General features: G+C 42.0%; 1 protein-coding gene across 1 annotated transcript; it reads left to right on the top strand.

The window, feature by feature from the left end:
• The first annotated feature begins 1277 nt into the window (after positions 1-1277).
• Positions 1278-11114, top strand: RALA (RAS like proto-oncogene A). Its single transcript, XM_026034989.1, has 4 exons — positions 1278-1435; positions 2356-2564; positions 6231-6405; positions 9163-11114. The coding sequence occupies exons 1-4, from the start codon at positions 1322-1324 to the stop codon at positions 9283-9285; spliced, it is 621 nt and encodes a 206-aa protein (XP_025890774.1). The 5' UTR covers positions 1278-1321; the 3' UTR covers positions 9286-11114.
• The last annotated feature ends 6999 nt before the right edge of the window (positions 11115-18113 follow it).

Raw genomic sequence — 18113 nt, 5'->3', positions numbered from 1 at the left:
TTATGGTATGAGGTTGTCACGTAAGGACATGCTGGGCAAAGGCAATGGTCTCCTGTTGCCACACTGCGTTGTTTGATACTTCTATATATGCTTCTATATATAGCTGAACAATGTTGTCATCTGAATGTGGGGTTGGTGAGCTTTCTAATTACCAGCRTTTAAGTAGCGTTTGGTTTTTAATTGCTAATACAAGCCTCTCTTGTGTTTTGCAGCCTCTAATGTGGAAATCGTTGTACTTTTTGGATCTGAATGCTTGTTTTAGCAGTAAACCTTAGGAAGGTGGCATTTCCTTGCATATCTATATGGTGTCTTTCCCATATTTAAAGAACTGTGCTAACTATTTATAGACCAACATGTTCTGACTTTAATACATACAGGAATATATSCAGTGGAGTAGGTAAGGAATGAAAGGAAGCAATAGAGAGAAAATCGTTGGAACTCTGCTGAAATAATAATAGGATTATTTTTTCCATTTTTTTCCATTATTTTTCCCACATGTGCGCACACACACATTAGGTTGTTTGTGCATTAACTATCCTAGAGCCCTTTGATGTAGGGGAGGAGCAGAGCTTTGCCTCTGGGCAAGCAGGACGGAGACGTCTGTTCCAAGTGCTCAAACTCACAGCCTTTGCAGGCTGAAAGGGCAAGCTGAATCTTTCCACTCTGCCTGAACTAGATTATCCTTTCGGTTTGCTGATTGACTCCCCGAAACCGGATTATTTTTAGGATTTAAATGACCCATTTGCCTGATTTTCTCTCTGCAGAAAAAGTACAGTAACCGAGCCTTGTTGCTGTTTTGGTCGTCCCTTTGTGCCTGCTATTTAAACTGGAAATTCCCTCAAATGTCTGTTTTCCTTYCCCTGCAGCTGTCATCTCTCTCATGTTTGCTTGTATGATGTTGACTCACTGTGGTTCTCTTCTTCGAACGTTGCTTAGTAAAAACTCACAAGAATTCTTGACAAAATCTGTGCCTCGCAAGGCAAACRTAAAGACCAAAATGTAAAGCTCTTCCCCTCGTCACTGCGGGATGCTGCACAGCCACCCAGCTCCTTGCCAAGCAGCCAAGGCTCTCCTTGCTCACCCCGCAAAAAGGATAACCATTCGTGGAGTGGTTCCTGGCAAAATAAAAAAGCAGGAAATAGCAGAACTGGAGTAACAGTCCTTAGATATGTGGGGATTTAACTTGAATCTATTTGAGAGAATCCATGGTGGGGGGGGAGGCGGAAAGAAAGGGGAAAAAAAAAACCCAAAGAACTAACAGAGTGGTATTTTTCTTCCAGATTTTCTCATTTTACACCTGTGAAGTTTCTACAACCCCAAAATGGCAACAAATAAGCCAAAAGGACAAAATTCGTTGGCTTTACACAAAGTCATCATGGTGGGAAGCGGTGGTGTGGGCAAATCTGCTTTAACGCTGCAGTTTATGTATGATGAGGTAAGCATTTGTACTAGAAGCGCTCTCATGAGATGCCTGCTGCATTGTGTTATTTAAGCATTTGTTTTCTGAACAGTGACTTTAATGAACAGTTATTTTCTGAAGAGTCTAAATGTATATGGCATGGTGTGAAAGTTAGCTATTAAATTGAACCAAAGGCGTTTTTTAAGTTGTTGAAGTTTGTCCTCTGAAGACGTTTGTGAAGGTCCAATTTGGCATTTTTCGAATTTCTAAGCAATTAGCAGAGATTTATAGAAATTGCTCAGTCATATTATCAGTGTATTTTGCCATTGTTTGCTGGAGCTGTTGGAATTTATTTAGGTACGGTAGCTCAAAGCCTTTTCTCTTAGATAAGTTGCATATTCCTGAAATGATGCTGAATTTTTGTCACTTGAGCAGAAAGAAGTCTCTTTTCCCACCCCTGCTCATTTTCATTTTGCCAATTTTTCACCTTTTTTTCTTTTAAATAAAAGATACAAATTATCACTGTCCTTTTAACAATATTGTTCACATATCATATATTCTCTATATAATATAATATGTTCTGTTATTATACACACATGGATCAGGAGTGGGAGTTAGCATAGTGGGACCCAGCCAGGTTTCATGTTTGACCAGCAGCAGAGGCTCAGTTCGTGCACCAGCCATTGACGGTTTGCAGTTGCCCAAGTAACTTGCAAGGTTTGCTTGAATGGCTGGCAAAAGCAAAAACCCATAAACTGTTTGGGCTGTGGAGAGTCTGCCTTGATTACAGAAATATGCATTTTGTATCTCTTAGCTTAAATATACCCAGTTATTTACTGTAATCATTTAAGATGTTGTTATATCCTTATATGTAGACGATAGTGTTTGCATCTGTATTTCTCTTCTTAATTGTGGTGTGCAGGCATGTTTTTACACAATAAAGGTTTTGTTTCTAGTTTGTAGAAGATTACGAGCCCACCAAAGCAGACAGCTACAGGAAAAAAGTAGTTCTGGATGGGGAAGAAGTACAAATTGATATATTGGACACAGCAGGGCAGGAGGACTATGCTGCAATTAGAGATAACTACTTCCGAAGTGGAGAAGGTTTTCTTTGTGTCTTCTCTATTACAGAGCTGGAGTCCTTTGCAGCTACCGCAGACTTTAGGTAAGTTACAAAGAGCAAAGTAGTGTTTTGAATTATAGTGGAGCAAAAAGGTCGCTTGTTTGTTTGCTTTTGAATATCCTGTGGTATTAGACAACAAAGTAGAGGGGCAGAAAGTTTTGAACGGCTTCCTCACCATGCTCTCTGTGTAGCAGTTTGGGTGTCRTTGCTGTGTTTGTAGCCACCAAAAAGGTTCTTGCCATGGAGCAGATACTTCGCAGCCTTGGGTGGATCAGCTTGCTTGGCACTTCTGCTGCAGAGGAGGGAGCAGTGTTTGCGAGGAGGCATGGTGCTACCCAAAGTACAACACCTAATAAAAAGTGCTTATAGACTGTAAGCTACTTTTCACTTCATGTCAAGGACTGTGTTGTATTTCTTTAACCTGTGAAATAGCACCTGGAGCAAATAAGGCAGTTTTAGCATGTCCAGCTGTTTTTGCTAGGATACTTAAGAGCAATGAAGATGATGTAAGCATATTCCACATAGAAATGAGGCAGAAGAGCCACAGCTGGTGATGTCTGTCTGCTGGTGATGCCTGTCTGCAAAGGCTTTGGCTGTGATGAGTATGAGCTTCGGCTTCTGGGAGCCTCTGAAAGTTATAATATAAGCACACAGGCCTTTCCACCTCTTAAAAATGATTTTTATGGGTAACAGAGATAAGTAACATCTTGGAGTATTCTGCAGTGGCTGTGCGTTTCATGTAAAGGCCTGCTTTAAATCTGTTCTTTCAGCTTTGCTTGGGTGTGAATTCTTTTTCTCTGATCTAAATTGGGGATTTAGAAGACAGAAATGGATTCTGTGCAGTGTTAACTCTTCCCATCAAAATCTGAGAGGACTTAACTTATTAAGTTAAGAGTAAAAACAATTCGGGATTTTTTTGTTTGTTTTGTTTTTACTGTAGTGAAGATTTAACAAAGTAGGGTTTCTTTGTTGTTTTTTTTTAACCTGCTTTTGATCTTTGCAGCAAATTACAACCTTTACAGTGTGCTAGGAGGCAGTATAAAACACGCACCAGTAAATTACAGGGGTTGGCTTTTATCTTTTGATCAAAATTAATTCAAAACACTTCTCACTATGAAAAAGAAAATCATGTACTAAAGAAACCCAAAAACAGCTTGCCCTTTCAAAGTATGACAAAAAAGGAAGAAGATGGCCTTTAAAATAAAGAGAAAAATACAAAAAGAAATGAGGCGTGTTCCACTGAAACAGGAAGCTTCTTAGTTAGTTAATTAGCACCACCTATCAGAGTATTTTTAATATGACCCCTAAGGGAGGAGGTCTGGAGGGAAGTGGGGTTTTTGCCCATGTGGTGTTTTTTATATGTCTGTCTGTATGCACATAAATATATATGTGCATTCAGACATGTATGTATATATTAGAGAGAGGGCTTGAGTGGTTTGCTGGCTTATACCAAATACTTGAGTCTTCTCTGTCCTAGAGCACTAGTTAATATAACTGCTATAGGGTGCAAAATGACCTAKGCAAGTCCATTTAAAATCCTGTTAACACTTCAAAGCATATGATCCTCTAAAAGATAAATAATAATTACTGTTATTATTATAATAAAGACCTGCTTTTTAAGGAAAAGTGAACCTTGACAGTATGTGTGTTAAAGCAGCAAAGGTGGAAGGAAAAAATCTGTTTGCTGAAGAGATTAAAGTTTTCCACAATCCAAATCTGAAAATGCCTTTCAAGCTGCCTTTGAAACATGGGAAGCTTTAAGGCTACAGTGTTACTCAGAGGAAGGACCCTGTTCTTTTTACTCTCTGTAAAAGCAAGCTCTGTCTCTTTAAAGTACCCTTAAAATACCACTGCTGCTGTTGAGCAACGTGAGGGAATATTACTTAGGATAYAGTTCTGCGAACAAATGACAGAAAAAAATGTGGACATTTGATCCATGGAATTCTGCTCTGCTGGAATGGCAAAACTCCAGCAGGAGACTTGTTTACCACTTTTCAGAGTCCTCTGAGATGCCAATGGTCTTATTAAGTGATTTTGTTAATAGAAAGCAGACCTGCAGCGACTGAGCTCTTGAATATTTGTAAGGCAGTTTGTCAAAGTGAGCTCTTGCTCTTAGTAGGAATGGCTCGGCTGTAATGCATTTTTTAAAAATATATATATAGGCACCTATAAATAGGCACCTAGCACATCTTGAATTAGATATTTAGCATATAGGTCTTCTGAAAAGGATCGGAGTAGAATTTTGTGACCTGGATTGCTTTTATCTCTGTAAGTGGGTAAATGGTTTGGCACCACCTGAGCAAAAGCAGCTAATCTGAAGCAGAAGTCTGATTTGCAGAGATGCCCTGGTGGTGCCCAGACGTCTCACCTCGTCTCCATTCCTAGTCTGTTRACTCCTTAAACTACTCTTTGGATAGCTGAAGACAGTATTAAAACATTTGCTCTCGCTTCTGGGAAGATGATGCTGTAATCATGCCTGAGGTGACTGTGGTGCTTCAAACACRTATTTGTTCATTWAAAAAAAAAAAAAAATCAGTAACTTATGAGTTGACTGCAGTTTCTCTGCTCTGTGAGTGCAGTTTCTCAAAATCACAGAAAGGTTGAGGTTGGAAGGGACCACCAGAGATCTAGTGCGACCCCCTGCTCCAGCAGGGTCACCTAGAGCATGGGACACAGGGATGGCTTGCTGAAAGATTTTAAAACAGCAGGAGCTCTTGCTGCACTCCTCTCTACATCAAAGCTAGTTAGAAAGATATTAATCAACTCTTTTCAGGAAGGAGTATGATTTTCTGCGCTTAAGTTGAACTTTTAGAAGTTTTTCTGTCAGGAAGGCTTAAATTTCACCACTGACTTCGCACCATTTCCTGGGACTAAGTAGAGAATATCCCTCATCTGGAAGGTGTGGGGAGGAAGTTCCTCTTATTGCTTTGAGTATATTTATAATTACATTAAAACCTTTTGTTTAATCTTAGACGTTTTGTAGCAAGGCAGTTGTAGTACTCAGCTTTATTTACAGCTTTATACCCTTCATCTTAGCAGTTCAGCAATCAGTGGAAGGATCTGTCCTTCAAAAATTGATGTATGTGCAACTTGCACCCTTACATGGACATATAACTAAACCAGTTTCTCTGCAGAGTCTTGAATATAACTGACTTTTGAAAGAATCCTGAAAGGAAGAGATTTTTCTCTTGGTCTGATCTATTAGATTGCTACTTAAGTAGGTAATTTTTGTAATTTTTGTGAGTTAACAAATAGCTTATGTGTTTTATTATGGAGGGCTGGGCATAATGAATTTAAAAATCACCATAAACACTGCTGCACTTCTTTCAGAGTAAAAAGTTGTCTGGTTAGGTCAACAATTGCAATTACAAGTAATATTGTAAAGACAAAGGAAAATAATCTCAAATTCCACCTTTATTAGAAAGATGACTTTAAATTGTCACCTTAAGCAATCTTGTTCTGCTGTTTTAATCTTACTGAGTCATTCCTTCCTTCCTGGAAGACTCGTTGTCTGTCTTGGTCTTCATTCTGTGTAGTGTCATGTGAGGTTTGAGACTTCACTTATGTAAGCTTTATAAAAGGAATAAATGGGTTTTCACTGCAAGATGGAAGAGTGTTTATTCTGATGAGTTCTTAGTGTTCTAAGAATAGTACTCCATGCATTGCTTAATTTTTTTTTTCTTCTTCCTTTCTTTTTTTTCTCTCCAGGGAGCAGATTTTAAGAGTAAAAGAAGATGAGAATGTCCCTTTTTTGCTAGTTGGTAACAAATCAGATCTGGAAGATAAAAGGCAAGTTTCTGTAGAAGAAGCAAAAAACAGAGCTGATCAGTGGAATGTTAACTATGTGGAAACTTCTGCAAAAACACGAGCTAATGTTGACAAGGTAATAACTGGCCTCCTCTCCATACAAAGAATCCATCCATCAGCTTGTACTTCATACCCCTCCTCCGTGGAGTCATACTTTGTATGTTCTAGTTATTTTGGCRTTGTTTGTGAAATTCAAATGGAGTGCTCTTCTCCCTTAGCTTGWGACGAGCATATGGCTAGGTCATTTTGTGTAGAACAGTGAAAATATTAGGTATAACAGGTCCAACCCACCCTAAATTACAGGGAGTAGGTTATTAGGCAAGGCCTCACRTGTCATTAAAAACCTCTTGAGGCAGCTATTTTTGCCTAGACCTCTTGTTGTGTTTTCTCTAACTAGAAGGCAAGCTGTTTCTGAACAGCTCTGAGTACGAGCTGCTTCTCGGCCAGAATAAAACCAAATTAGTATGTGGGGTGATGCTGCAGATACCGGGTTCTGTCTTAACTCAGCGASGAATGATTGAACCTTGTTAAGCTTTCAGCAACCTGGAAAAGAGTATCATGAGTTTTAAGGGATTGAGAAAACATGGTTCAGAAGGTAGCAAGATAGACATAGATATCTATATCTAGATATCTGTCTATATCCAGATATCAGATGAAGAGCATCTTTGTCTCCAAGAAGATAAATATTAATTAGATGCAGGAATTTCAGTTATAGCTTTTAAAGACTTGTTGGAAAACAAAATTCAGAACCCTCTCTCAGCTGTGTAGATTACAAAGGTAATAGATGGATGGTCAAATAAATATGTAGCTTAACCTGCTAATCTTTCCTCGCAGAGCTATTGGCAGGTTAGGTCACACACTGAACATTYTTCTCATGTGAATCCTTGCATGTGAGCTGTCGGTCGGGACATGAGAGCCATAGTGGGAGGCTGGTTGGTTTGGAATATCTGGCATCTGATGCTTGCCTGCTGACAGTTGCCTTGTGAGAAATGGACTGTTCAAGGGAACAGGAGGAGCTTCGTGCTGCTCTGGAAGGAATATTAGGWCAGCTAAATACAGCACAACTCTACCTCATCGTTGAATTTAGCTCTAATTTTATTATTTTTTTTTAATAGTATGTCTTAAAGTTTTGGTACATAAACTGTAGTTAGCATTCATCTATTACAGTCATTTAGAACCCCCCAGCTCTTCAAAATTGACTACACTATCCTATATCACCTGGGAAAACAACATATTTTCAAAGCACTATAGTTTCAACAAGTTTTGTGTACATGTAGCRGACTATTGCAGCACTCTGATCAAATTTATCTTTCAGTTTGGTCTGGTTCCAAGTTTCCCTTTGCTGCTGGTGATTTTGTGGATCCAGATCACAAGGTGATTAGCATGTACTGTATAGGGTCAAAGTTTGACAGGCCATAAATGAGCTATTGTTGGCCATAGTAAATACCAGGTGTTCTTATTTGCATGCTTTCTTGAAGCATCTGAAATTATGGGGCTTGTTACATAAATTGGAGTTACTCTTCTCTAAGAAATCCGACTTCTCTGAATTTCAAAATAGTGGCTTGCTCACTTGGGGGAAACACAGTTGACCTCTGCTTCATTTGATAAAGGTGAGACGAGCTGAGCATCTTGTCCGTAAGTTAAGTATCCCAGGTAGCCTAGTATCAGGGCTTAAGCAAGTTGGCAGAGGAATCCAACCATCATCACAGATTTAAGTACAATTAAGAAACTTAATCCACATTTAGAAATCTAAAGGCAGTCTTATTTCTTGAAGGAAATGTTCAGTTAAATTGATTTTTCTTCAGCCACTGTAATGAATGTTGATGCTTGTGTTGCAATCAGTATGAGATTGGTGTCACTGAGGGAAAAAAAAAAAAAACCCACTCTGTTGTCTATGTAGAAAAGCAGTTTTTCAGCCTCTCTGCACTGCTTGTGTTTCAGTGTAAATCTAGAGAACATCTTCCTGAGAGTGAAGTCTCAGAACGGCTGTACTGATTTGCTCAGGGAGGTGATAAAGCTGAAATGCTTGTCAGTTCTTCCCCCCTACAAGTCAAGTCATGATCTTTTCTAATGAATAAAGTAACTGCATGCAGGCCAATCCAAAAGCCTCAATAGATAATAGGATYTCACTTATCTAAGTCATTGATCTGTTGCAGGCTTCTGTTTCCTGCTGAACCTCTTGACAATGAAACGAAGTTCAGAATTGCTTGGGGACTGTAATGTGRCAGTGGATGCTACTTAGTCTAAAAAGACATTAATGTAACTAGGTGCTTGGTAACTTTGGTACAGAGAAAATGCCACCATCTCCTTGTTCCTTTGTGTATGGACCTGCATCATGGGACTGTGGTACCTACCACTGCTCTGGTCATAAGCTTCTAGAATTGGAAGTTACATTTTTTCACCCTATACAGTTAAACACTGCAAGTACACGAAATATAAACTTATTTCCTRGAGTGCCCCCAGTGACATTTAAATATATAAGAGGACATTTAAATATATAAGGAAAAAGGGCAGTGATACAACTCTTCTGATGGAAGCTGTGTGCAAAATTGTGTCAGGATACAATTCCAGGCTTCATAAGCAACTATCAGGAGACTGGGAAACTTGATGGTACCATTGAATAAATGCTCCTGTATCATACATGCTACATGCTTGGCCTGCAAAACCAGTGAGAGACTGGTTGGATTAATGTTCTTTTGTTCAAATTTCCTCTGTATAAGCAACTTTATCTTAACCAGGTGAAATGAGTATCATGAGTGATAATTTAACTTATGTCTCTGAGTGTTTTGTCATTTATGGTCTTGTGTCTTTTTTTTTTTCTCTTCCCCCTAAGGTATTTTTTGACTTAATGAGAGAAATTAGAGCCAGAAAAATGGAAGACAGCAAAGAGAAGAATGGGAAGAAGAAAAGAAAAAGCCTAGCTAAGCGAATCAGAGAAAGATGTTGCATTTTATAATCAAAACCCTCAATTCCTTTCCTGCCCTGACCATACTAATAAAAACCATAATTTATAAGCATGCCATTGAAGGCGCAAGTGACTGAAATTACTCTAACATGTTGGAAATTGTAATGTACCACTAAAAGCATGAATTGGATCTGCACTGAAAGTCAAATTCACTGAAAAAAAAATGATGTGGCTTCAAGAGAAGCAAAGTTCAGTCCATTTCATAATTGCCTACCTTATCACATTTCTTCTGAATGTAGTTTTTCATAGGCAGTCTTTTCTTTAATAGAGGGGGGAAGTATTTCTTTGTGGATCTTGTAAAGCATACTTTTTTATCATTGATAATTGTCGATTCATCCTGTCTTCTGCTGCCTTGAAAATTCCAGTTGTGACCACGATACCCAACGAAGCCGAATGCCGCCGTTGAGCCATGGAGTTAGGCAGATTGGAAAAGAATAATGTCTATGCGAGAAGTTACCTTGGGAGCAATTATATGTGGTTCTGCGTTATCTGATTAACCTAGAAGAGTGAAGTAATCTTTTGCATTGGAACATTTGAATATGCCTTAATTTTAAAACCTAAACATAGCAGGTTGCGTAGTCAAGGGTGTATTTTCAACGTGTTGCATGGAGACTGTCCCTGTACATCAGTATGAGGCTGTCCTCTCGCTGGAGTGCAGGTCTGGGAATGATTTTGCTCACTAGCTGTCTGCTAGCAGTGTCTGTTCTTTAAATGTGTGCCATACTCGGGTTTTGTGAATGCTACAGAGCATCATCTGTCTGCTGTATCTTAGTAAACAATATGGTATCTTAAAGCTAAAAGGTCAGAATACGTGTAAGATTGATGCATATAAGTCATAAGCATACGGCACAGGTAAGCCTGGAAATGGATGTTTAACCCTTACTGTGCTGGTACCTTGAAACTTCCCTTTCACGAGTAGTTTTTGTCTAGGTGTCCCGTGGGTTTTAACTCCCTGGGTTTGGGTGGAGTGGAGCGGATTCCGTAGCGCTAACGTGTTTGGAGTTCCRATGTTGTCTGGGAAATTCTGGTGTCATCAGCAGATTCCTTTGGCCTTCCTAACCCTCGCCTATGGGAAGCACGGTGTGTTATGCTGAAGCCCTTTGCAGGTTTTGTACTGTTTAGTCTAGTTCATGTTGATTTAAAACGGGAACATTGTAGCTACTTTTTTTCTAGTTAATGTTGATATTAAACAATCAAATACGCTTTGCAATACAGAAACGTTTACCACGTGCATCCAAAATCCCCAAACAAATCGTGCTGCCTCATTTGCTTCAGGACAGCAAGGATCCTAGCACACGGTTAGCGTGCTGCATCTCGCCCAAAAATACACCGGGATGTTTGAGGGTTTTGGACTTCTCTGGGGTAAGACAGACTAGATAATTCCACAAATTGTTAGACTTTTTATACATGAGTAAGCCTAAAACTGACAGTTTGAAATGTGCTCAAGCAAACTAGGTAACAAATATTAAACTTTCAAGCTAACAGACGTTTTAGGGACTCAACTCTTAGAAGTTCTATTTGTCATGTTAAATATTTATCAATAGGAATTTTGTATGTGCATTTAGTAGACTGCCAAGTGCAGGATTGAAGTTACCCATGTAACTATGGCAAATAAGCCAGTCTTCATCTTACTGTGTACTCATTTTGGTCTGTTTAGCCAGGGAGTCTAACCACTAATGTTGTGACTTTGCTTTGGAACCTGTATACTGGGAACTGAGGTGTTATGAAGCCACCAGACACAGGAAACTGGTCTTGGCTGATGCCTAACCTGTCCTTTTATTTGCTATTTGAGCCATTGAAAGATGAATAAACTTCCATTTTTTTCTAAAAAAAATTATAAAACTTGTGCAGTGTTAATTGTTAACTATATTGCTGGTATTAGAACTGACAATATGTGTCATGGACTAAAAAAAAAAAAAAATCCAAATATTCCAGAATCTTTTTGTGTATATGGTGTATACAGTACGGAGCTGTGGATTTAACTTGTCTTGGAGTTTGTGCCTCACACTCAGAGGCCAATCTGCTCACAGTGCTCCTGTGCCTGCAAACACTCCCGTTTCTCCTGCAGAGCTGTCACGGGAATTTCCTCGTATTGGCAGGATCACAGCGCTCCATGGGATTTCACTCCCAGTTCGTGTTTTTGCCAGTAGTGTTCTTGCCACTGTTTGTGAAGTACAGTGTTGTGCAAGACGTTGGACCYCAAAGAGACACCACAGTTTGTGACAAGTTGTGAAGTTCAGTCTTATGCTATGTATGAAACTAAGATTGAACTCCAGACTCTTTTTGTCTTCTTCCCTGGAGCTTTTTRCCCACAGCTTTAACAACTCAAATCTACTTTTTGAACAAAGCTACTGAAGAACCCATGGTCTTACCTGGTGGTTCCTGGAGCCTCCTGATGCACATAATTTTTAAAAGCAGGGGTGGTGTTCGGCATATTCCKTGGGCTGTGCTGAAATGGTCTCGTGTGCAGGAAGTGCTCTCCCCTCAGACACACATTGCTGGAGCAGCAGGCACAACTCACACACTGGCAATTCCTGGGACAATCACAGGGCAGGAAAACGCACCCCACATCTCAGCCTTATGTCCATTATATTCATCTTTAGAAGCCAAATATTGTTAGCGTGTGAAATAAGCTGGCTGCAAATCCTGGATTCCTCCTTGGACCGGGAATCCTCACGGGGAGCTTTGCTGCTGGGGTGGGAGAGAGGGTGGATGGTCCCCATGTAGTGACAGTCTGGTGCAGAGCAGGAGATGCCCAGCGGGCCTCAGTGTGATTCTTCACTGATACAGTCTGGGCACAGCTGARGTGCTGAGCCTTCAACAAGGGAGAATGGACAAGGGGGGACGTTTTGTCATCACTAATGTTGGACACCACATCACTAAGTACCCTTAAAGGACTCTCTGAYGCTGATTTCATAAATCCACACAAGTGACTGAAATTCCAAGAATCAGATTTTTGACTGGATATGAAATCTCTCTGCCTAAAAGAAGCAATGCGGTTGAATTTTGTTTTTCCAGTCAATTTAATGAAACCCAAACTGCTGTCGCTGGGGTGTGATGGTTACTTTGGGAGTGGGAATTGTGCGGGAATGTGGTTTGACTTGAGGACTTCACATGACTCTTAAAACTCAGGTAAGAATTCTGGGGCAAATAAAGCAGCTTTTCAGTCTTAGGGCTGCTTCRATGCCTGGGTGTGCTTTTCAGTGACCACTCATGGAAGAAACTTCTAGCTCTCCAGGAGGGTTTTTGTGGGAGCTCCAGTTTGTTGCTAATGCTGAATGGAGAAGAGGGAGGTGCCAGTGCTGCTTGTCCTGGGATGCAAGTTAATCTTGGATCTGGTTGCCTTAACCGGGCTGCAGTATTTTGGTCTGAAGCTTCTTTGGCAAAATGCTGCAATGCGCATCACTTGAGAGCCTCGGCAGACTCCTCATTTTCAAGGGGATCCTGGATGCATCTGATCACCGGCACAACCCTATTTTGGGGAAATATTCAGAACATGCAGTTTGGATTTGTGGGTGCTGGGGTCTGCCCATCCCCTCCGCCTCCCCTCCACCTCCTTCCCCCTCTTTTCTTCCATGTAGCATGGGAAAAGTTCAAAGTTTAGGTTGTGGAAAAGTTTCCTTCCTCCAGCCTCTTGATCAATACTGCACTCACCAGTGTTTAGCCCTAGCAGGGTATTACTGCTTGCAACCTGAAACTACGTGCTGAGGGTAAGCCAGCTCTGGAGTGTGCTTAAAATGCCCCAATACTGGAAAGTACTTCATCCCTCTCTTCTTYCCTTCGTACTTAGTTAAACAGAGGCAAGGAAGAGGATACATGCCCAATAATGCTCTCCTGAAGTTATTGCCACAGGCAACCACATTGGAAATTTTCTTGAACATAAACAGGCCTGGAGCGGAGAGCCGGTGACAGTAATTGCTTGGGTCATTTCTGTATGTCTCATGCTGGAAACTGTAGTTTCAGAAACCTCATTTCCTAAGCGGTTTRGTACAAGTGGCATGACTTAATTTTCTTTGATCCCTGATACTTTAAGAAAAACTTTGTAATTTCTCATAATAATCCGATAACACTCATTTTTATAAGTATACCCTGAGGATAATGACCTATCTTAACATTTACGAATAGAGAGGGAAACAGAACTGAGACGGGGGAACCCAAGGGCCTGCCAGAGGTGGGAGCAAAGTCTGCTGCTCCAGCAAGGTGCTGATGCTGTGTGTGCCGAGGACTGTGTGCCACAAATACTGCAGCTTCGGGATACAGAATCACAGACAGGGTGATCATCCAGTCTAGGGATCATCCAGTCCAACCCCCCTGCTCCTGCAGGGACACCTGGAACTTATACCGAAAACGCTTACCTTAATGTCCTGAGATCCTTATGKGTGACATGTCTGCGCGTCCAAGGAGAGATGATATGGAGGAGGTCATGCATATAGCRTGCATATAGGAGGCAGCCTTAATCTCAGAAACCTGATCTTGGCTACTGAACCRTGCCACTACTGAGCTCATGCTTAAAAAAGCAGAGCTCTGAGAAGACAGTTTCAAGACCTTGATTTTTTTTGTTATGACACATCTATTGTCAACACCACGGAAAAAAAATGAAACAGCACAGGATGCCTGATTTTTTTTCAAAGCACTGTCATTAATGGTATATTTCCTTCATGCTATTCTTTTGGGTTTGRTTTTCTTTTTGCACTAGCATGGTGGTTCACATGAGAGTTTTGCATCCCGGCACAGTGTTTGTTTGCAGGAAGGGAATGCGCCGTCTTCCCTGGCCRCAGCTACAGCTGCTCCCCACAACTGCAGGGGAATCCCAGCAGGCACAGCCACCTGCTGGCCGTAGCATCCCTGAGCTGCCCCGGCTATCCAGGCCGGAATACTCAGTTAAACAAACTGGGTAGTGCAGGCCTCCCTCTGCAAAGAACAGCAGTGATCATCCGAGGCTGTTAATGTGAGGGCCATGGTGAGTTTAAGGGCCATCAAGACACGAGCTGTGTGTGTGCAGCTCTGCGCTCAGCCTGGGAGGACCCTGGGGACCCATCTGCTTTCTTTTGGGAGCCCATCATTGTGTGGCTTTGGGGATAAAACCCTTGGCCTCCTTCTGTGAGTCACTTTCACCAGCACAGAAGTCTTTACCTCTTTGGGATTCAAAGCAGATTACATGCACTGAAGCGTCCTTCATGTGCAGATCAATCGTAATGGTGGTGCCTGCCCCATTTACCACTGAAAGCCAAAGTTGAATCACAAAACAGCTACAGAGGACAGTATTTGAAGAAGAAACACCTTTTCATCCTAAATATCTCCTTTGCTCCCAGCGCAGGTTTCGGGAAGGCCAGAACCTTTTGTCAGCTCCTGCGTTCCCCGGCCATCCTCGTTCCCCTTCGCAGAGCCTGTTCCGCTTTGGATCATGGGTGGCTCGTACTGGCTACCATTTATTTTACCTTTGCCTTTGTGCACTAACCTTATTTCTACAGAAAACACTCTTAGGTAAGGTGAGCACATCTGTCTTAATCCAGGGGGAATCTGCTTCCCACAGCCAGCTCTTCCTTTCTGTAAGCATTAATGCTATTTTCTCCTCTTACTTCCCTCTAACTGTACATCAAGTAGTCTATCAAACTCCTCACACACGCGCTACTTAGCTCAGATGCCGCAAGGTTGCAGACAAGTTGTAGGGTTAATCTAAGACCCGGCTTGATTCACTCTGTGGGAACAAAGGCAACTGCATTTATTTCAAAAGCTGCTTGGAAAATACATTTTGCAGATCATTTCTGTGTATTCAGGTCAGAAAGCCAGAAGTAATACACAAAATGGCTTTTTAAAAGAGTTCCTCCTCAAGGAGATATTTAACATCCCTCAAGAGCAGTTAGTCGTCGGTAATCAAGAAGTTGGCTCCTAGTTTGCAGCTAGACTTTGCTTATGCTTAAAGCAAGCACTGAATAGAAAGGGATGCAGCAGAGGAAGAATTTTCCCACATCACATCAAAATTCCTTCCTAGCTCTTATCCACTCTAAGCTCTGTCCTTGCTCTGTGCCCAGACTTATTCTCTCCAATTTTAAATAAGGTTCCTCATCTGCTGCACTCCTATCTGGAGGAAACCATTTGGGTTGGGGGTGGAGGGAAATTTTTTGCAAATTCTTGAGAAACAAGTATGTTACACTGCAAGTTGGGGAGAAGGCACATATTAGGATAGGAATTAAAAGATACACCTTTCTTCACTCGCTGAGCTTGGAGGCAATCACATTTTTCTTTCTCCAGATTCATTTTTGTTTGGATTTTTACCATATTTAGGGCAGGGGAGAAAGGAGGGGATGGGGGAACCATCTGCTTGGGAAGCTGCTAATTCCCTGCAGCTGTGGGGGCACAGGGTGTTAGTGGGAGAGTTTGAACCAAGCTTGTTAAGGGATCTCAGCCAGGAGTGATGGGTCACACCAGAAGTTGGTTTGAAATTAGAGGTATCTCTGTGTCCAGGTGAGCAGGGACTGGCAGAAGTCAAGGAGAGAAAAGGGGTATTTTGAGGATAAGGTCAATCTGAGAAAAGCAGTTGTAGGAGCACCTGGGTGAAAGATCAGGGAGCTTCTGCAGTGAGTGAGGAACTAAGATAAGGAGCAGGAACCAAAGCTATGTGCATCAGTGCGGGGGACAAAACCTTGAATGTTTCTTCAACCCAAACYGAGGTGAGACCATCCCCTTTGCCCAAAGGATGGGAGACACCTCTGACGGGACCCATGGGTCTGCTGGCTCTGACCCAGCCTTCAAGGCTTCAGGTGGCACTGGTCTCCAAGCACAAGGCAGCCCAGGGTAAGGCTGCAAACCAGATATACGCTTTTATTATTATCATTATTTTAACTTCTTCCTGGCAAAATCAGTACTGATTTGCAGAAGTTTCCTTACTACAGGAGAAGCAGGCAAGGAAATAATACAAGAAAACCTGTATTAGCACTTTTGCTTGCCCTGGCTGTGGGGGAGCTACAGTAGCAGCTATGCGTTCTGCACTCTTCTGCACGCAGATCTCCCATTTCTCCCTGAAAGCCAGGCAAGGGGTAAATGGCTGCGGCCTGGAAGCCCCTGATGATGGTAGTGTTACCTGCTGCGTTTGGGCCATGAGGCATGGAGCAAAGAGCCGGGGGGGAAGGCTAGGGGCAGAAATCTCATCGGCAGAGCACAGCTGCTGCGAGCACACTCATGTCCCCTCTTCCTGCTGAAGCTCCTCAGGAGGAGCTGGAATCGCAAGTTGGTAAAGTCTTGCTGTATCTCCTCTCATTTCTCATGAGAAGGCTGGAAATTACCCGTGTTTCACCTTCTTGTTCTGGACAAACAGTGGACTATCCTAGCATCAGTCAGTGTCCCAGGTAGGAGGTGGGCCACAGCCCCTTGGATGTCCTTGCTGAGAGCAGAGGCACAGCCGTGTCCAGGGGGTGACTCTACTGTCTGACTGTTGTCCTAGAGATAATGAACTGTTTGTCTTCAACTCAGTTGAACTTGTCTGGAATGTTTCTGATACTGTTATTTTTGCCTTATTTTGTGAAGAAAAACTTGCAAGATAGGATTTTTTTTTTCAAAGCATCAGGATAGAGGATCTGTTGGCTGCCAGACTAATGTGCTAACAGACTAATGTGTTAAATATTAGTCATCTCTGAAGAATGATCCGAATCGAGTAATCCTTCTGTTTTATCTGATAACTGCCAAAATGCCTACTGAAATAGCCTGGGAATGTGTCAAAAGAGCAGCTAAAATAATCTCCCRTTTCCACGGATAGCAGTTGGCTGGAGGCTGTGTGGCTCTGCGAGCGCCAGAGGGACCGATGGAGGAGGCAGGTGCTGGCTGCCCTTGGCTGCTTGTGACAGACTCGCGCCGCCTCTCCAAGACGGAGGCGGCTCGGAGGATTTTCCTGCTCAGGGGCTGTTAGGTGAGGAGCAGGTTTYCTTTCACGTAGGAGGAAACAAGGGGAGACACCGGAAAGAGCAAGTGCTTCTGTGCTGTGGTGTTGCTGAAACCTGTAACGCAACAAGGATGTTCTTCACTCGCGTCGCCAAACTACGTAAAGGACAAACATCCTTATCTCGGTGGCATCTACAGCAGGGGTGTTAATGACGAGCCCTGTGCTCTTACGCTGAGGACGGTGGTTTGCAGATGCCTATCTGCTCTTCTAATGCTGGCTGCGTTAATAGAATTAATACACCGTTTTGCTGTATTCAAAACAGATCCCTGTATACTGCTTCCTACGTCAGGAGTGACTGCTTGTTACCAGGGTAATAAACGTTTCTAAATGGGACGATGCTGCGGGCCTTGGGGTGAGGCTGTTTGCTGAAATATCAGCAGAAGGAAAAAAAAACATGTTTAGAACAAGCTACTTGCTACGAGCTTGTTTATCATTAGCAAATGACTCTTGACATGCAAGTAGCCTTGTGACTATCGAGCGAAGCAGAAACTCTGGAATAATTTTTAATATATCTTCACGTTTCTGATGTATGTGAAGGGAGATTTAAAAAAAAAAAAGTATTCATCTCAAATTAGAACTAGACTATTCCTCTTCCACTCTTATTGCAGTTGGCTGTACTTAGCTTTTAGCAAAAATCAGGAAAAARCATAGCCAGAAGGAATCCTGAAGGCAGCTGTCTTTGCCAGCTGCTTTTGTTCTTGCTCTCTCTGGATGCTTCAAGTAGCTTCTCCCGTGCTTGTCCCGCAGCTCAGGAAGGTCAATCGCACCGGATGGGGTTCCTGGTTTTCTGGCTTGGATTTCAAGGCAGTTGCTGTTTATCTGAACGCAGACCTGAATGATGCTCCTTGAGACGGCTACTTCCCTTTGCCCATCCTGTTGGGAG

Source organism: Nothoprocta perdicaria, unplaced genomic scaffold, assembly GCF_003342845.1.
Source record: "Nothoprocta perdicaria isolate Ctin4 unplaced genomic scaffold, notPer1 scaffold_154, whole genome shotgun sequence".
NCBI lineage: Eukaryota > Metazoa > Chordata > Aves > Tinamiformes > Tinamidae > Nothoprocta > Nothoprocta perdicaria.
The sequence above is the reverse complement of the archived record's forward strand: the minus strand, read 5'-3'. Positions and strand labels throughout refer to the sequence as shown.

Bases quoted from the DNA above. Each gene is read 5' to 3' on its own strand.
- RALA (XM_026034989.1), top strand. From the start codon at position 1,322: ATGGCAACAAATAAGCCAAAAGGACAAAATTCGTTGGCTTTACACAAA. The intron at 1,436-2,355 runs GTAAGCATTTGT...TTTTGTTTCTAG, and splicing joins TGCAGTTTATGTATGATGAG to TTTGTAGAAGATTACGAGCC. The intron at 2,565-6,230 runs GTAAGTTACAAA...TTTTCTCTCCAG, and splicing joins GCAGCTACCGCAGACTTTAG to GGAGCAGATTTTAAGAGTAA.